We start from the raw sequence: 3,031 nt of genomic DNA, 5'->3' as shown, positions 1-3,031 counted from the left end.
CCTTCTGACTGGTACTGTATATAAGTTAGATATTTCTGGATCTCATTTTCAATACAAACATTTGCCAAAATGTCTAAAAACATGATTTCACTTTGTCATTATGGGATATTGTTTGTAGATGGGTGAGGATGAAAAATCTATTTACTCCATTTTGAATTCAGGCTGTATGACTAAATGTGGAGTAGGTCAAGGGGTATGAATACTTTCTGAAGGCGCTGTAAATATACATTGAAACATTAAGACTATCAGTGAGGAATGGTTAATATTGCACATTGAACTTGCTATTAAAGAGAGGTCTATGCAGAGACAGAGACAATGTCAGCAGGCCTAAACAAAACAGACATTTCAGGCAAATTTCAACCAGGTCAAATCCTTGAGGTCATGAGGGGAGTTCAGAGTAATGCTAATGTGAAGACCGTATTTACTAAGGGCTCTATTCAATCCGCATCACAAAAGTTCAGCTTTACAGCGTGATTGACATTTAAAGGCAACGTCCCTGCTCTAGCGGAGACTAAACGCTGCATGTCGGCTCAATCGGAAATGACCTTTACACTTCTAGCGTGGAATCTGTAGTACTTCTGCTTGAATAGAGCCCTTATTCTATGGTGCACAGGAATCAAGATGTGATTGAGGGTGTTTTCACTAACTAAGATAAACATCCCCTAACTTCATGCAGGTGTTCTGTGAGTATGGTGTATTTAGTTCATTCACGCCCAGGGGGGCAGCCTCGGCATTGAAAAGTGATAACCATTGTAACTCAGCCAGCCACTATGTAACCATCCCAATTCAACAGCCCGTACGGCTATCACAACATTTCACTTGACCTTTTCTTTTAAAAGGACATCATTTTCCATTCCCACTGTACCTTTGTAGGAATCATAATGACTAAACAAACAAGTTGTCATGGGTACAGCAGAACCAGTTCCTCCACATTTCAACCATTCATCCAGACTCTTCCGGTTGACAAGGAAACAATTTACTTTGCTAAAATAGTTTTAATTACAGATAAAAAGGTGGACAAATAAAGCACACACGATGAAGACTATTCCATTTAAAATACAATTTTACAAGTTGACCATTTTACCACCAAGAAGTACGCTACACAAGTCTTAAAAGACTAGGTAGTGAAGTGCTCTACAGAAGACTATGACAAACAGGGAGCCCATAAGGGTCGGAGAAGGACACAGGTGTTGAAGAAATTGTTCAAAGTATATTGAGGCACTTGAGACCGGTTTTTAGAAGGCAGCAGAAAACATGTCAGTGTTTTGACAAGGCAACAGGAAATGGTTCAAAGTAATGTTGAGGGCCTGGTGTGTCGCTGAGACAATGGATGGTCACGTCTGGTTCAGCACTCTCCTTTACTCCTGATGTGAACGTCACTCTTCTGCTCCCTGGGAACACACACGGAGCGGAATTAAAAGACACGCACAAACACAGAACGAGACAGAGGCACAGACAGACAAGCACAGAGCAAGACAAGTTGTTGAAAGCTTTAGTTGGTTACTTACATGTTTTCAAAGCACAGCATGCATTCGTTAGAGTAGCTGGTGCCATCGGTTCCACACACTGGCTCATAGTTCCGGGGGCACATGGGCATGCTGTACTGGGAACAGTCAGCCTGTTGGACAAAAACCAGGTTATGTAATAAATAAATAAGAGGTGTTGGTAATATAGTGTACTAGTATGACACCATATGAAGAGAACATGGATAACAGGGAACAAGCCATACGTTTTCCACCCCTTCCACAGTGCACCTGGGGTGTATTCATTTCTCAGATTCTATTGCAAAACGTTTCACTCAAGCAAACAAATTCAAGCAAACGCAACACAAACAGGGAATTTGCCCAATAGAAATTCTCATTGGTTGAAAAACGTTTTACATTTAGAGTACACTGTTCGTTGCAAAACGTTTTGCAACAGAATCGGACTAATGAATACACCCCTGACTGTCATGTCAACTAGTTGTTGACCAGGAAGTGACTGTATACATACAGGTGTACTTGGTGAACAATTGAATTTTGTACAGAGTAAGACCCATACCAGTGTTCTACATTACTAACTACTGTTAATCCAGCACATAGGACAAAGTGTTTTATGAATGCGCATAGCCTTTCACTCCAAAAAAAGAAACGGTTTAGCCTGCTTACCTCTATGCTGCCGTCAGGGAGACTCGCTCCTCGTGCCAAAACTAAAATGGAGAAAGATGTCAAGCCTTAGACTAATTATGATTTAACGTCAGATTTGATTTCCAGCCGTTCTAATCTAAACGACAGATAGCGCATGTTTTCTCTAGTCGTAGATTTGCGTGTGCGCCAACAGAGGCAGTCCGGGGGTAGTATCGACTGTTTGTCTAAACTGCTCTTAGAAGTTAAAACTGCTCTTAGAAGTTAATGTTATTTAATAAAACTATTTGACTGCCACTTGAAACTAATTAAGTAAAATTGAATAACACTCACCGGCAACACAGAGGAGTGCGAGAGTCAGTCGTGTAAAGTTCCACATTCTCTCCGTAGTGAAGGGGCGTAGGCAGATGACATTAAGTGGCACCGGAGCCGTATTTATACCGTGTAGGTCTCCACCCCCTATTTATACCGTGTAGGACTCCACCCCCTATTTATACCGTGTAGGACTCCACCCCCTATTTATACCGTGTAGGACTCCACCCCCTATTTATACCGTGTAGGACTCCACCCCCTATTTATACCGTGTAGGACTCCACCCCCTATTTATACCGTGTAGGACTCCACCCCCTATTTATACCGTGTAGGACTCCACCCCCTATTTATACCGTGTAGGACTCCACCCCCTATTTATACCGTGTAGGACTCCACCACCTATTTATACCGTGTAGGACTCCACCACCTGTTTATACCGTGTGGGTCTCCCCCAAGCTTCTACCCCCAAGCCATAAGACTCCTGAACAGCTAATCATGGCTACCCGGACTATTTGCATTGAACCCCCCCCCCCCACCCCACCCCCTTTTTTACGCTGCTGCTACTCTCTGTTTATTATCTATGCATAGTCACTTTA

At 42.5% G+C, this 3,031-nt stretch overlaps 1 protein-coding gene across 1 annotated transcript; it reads right to left on the bottom strand.

Annotated features, from left to right (window-relative positions):
- Window positions 1-1,216: 1,216 nt before the first annotated feature.
- On the bottom strand, window positions 1,217-2,527 carry LOC311123381 (trypsin inhibitor ClTI-1-like). The gene is made up of 4 exons (XM_084197652.1): window positions 2,457-2,527; window positions 2,148-2,188; window positions 1,509-1,618; window positions 1,217-1,391 (listed from the first exon to the last, which is right to left on the bottom strand). The coding sequence occupies exons 1-4, from the start codon at window positions 2,500-2,502 to the stop codon at window positions 1,346-1,348; spliced, it is 243 nt and encodes an 80-aa protein (XP_084053778.1). The 5' UTR covers window positions 2,503-2,527; the 3' UTR covers window positions 1,217-1,345.
- Between the last annotated feature and the right edge of the window lie 504 nt (window positions 2,528-3,031).

The sequence above is a fragment of the Coregonus lavaretus genome (genome assembly GCF_964263955.1).
Source record: "Coregonus lavaretus genome assembly, contig: HAP1_SCAFFOLD_348, whole genome shotgun sequence".
Classification (NCBI taxonomy): Eukaryota; Metazoa; Chordata; class Actinopteri; order Salmoniformes; family Salmonidae; genus Coregonus; species Coregonus lavaretus.
This window is presented reverse-complemented; position numbering and strand designations above follow the sequence as displayed.

Bases quoted from the DNA above. Each gene is read 5' to 3' on its own strand.
- LOC311123381 (XM_084197652.1), bottom strand. From the start codon at position 2,502: ATGTGGAACTTTACACGACTGACTCTCGCACTCCTCTGTGTTGCCG. The intron at 2,189-2,456 runs GTGAGTGTTATT...TCTCCATTTTAG, and splicing joins CGCACTCCTCTGTGTTGCCG to TTTTGGCACGAGGAGCGAGT. The intron at 1,619-2,147 runs GTAAGCAGGCTA...TTTGTCCAACAG, and splicing joins TCCCTGACGGCAGCATAGAG to GCTGACTGTTCCCAGTACAG.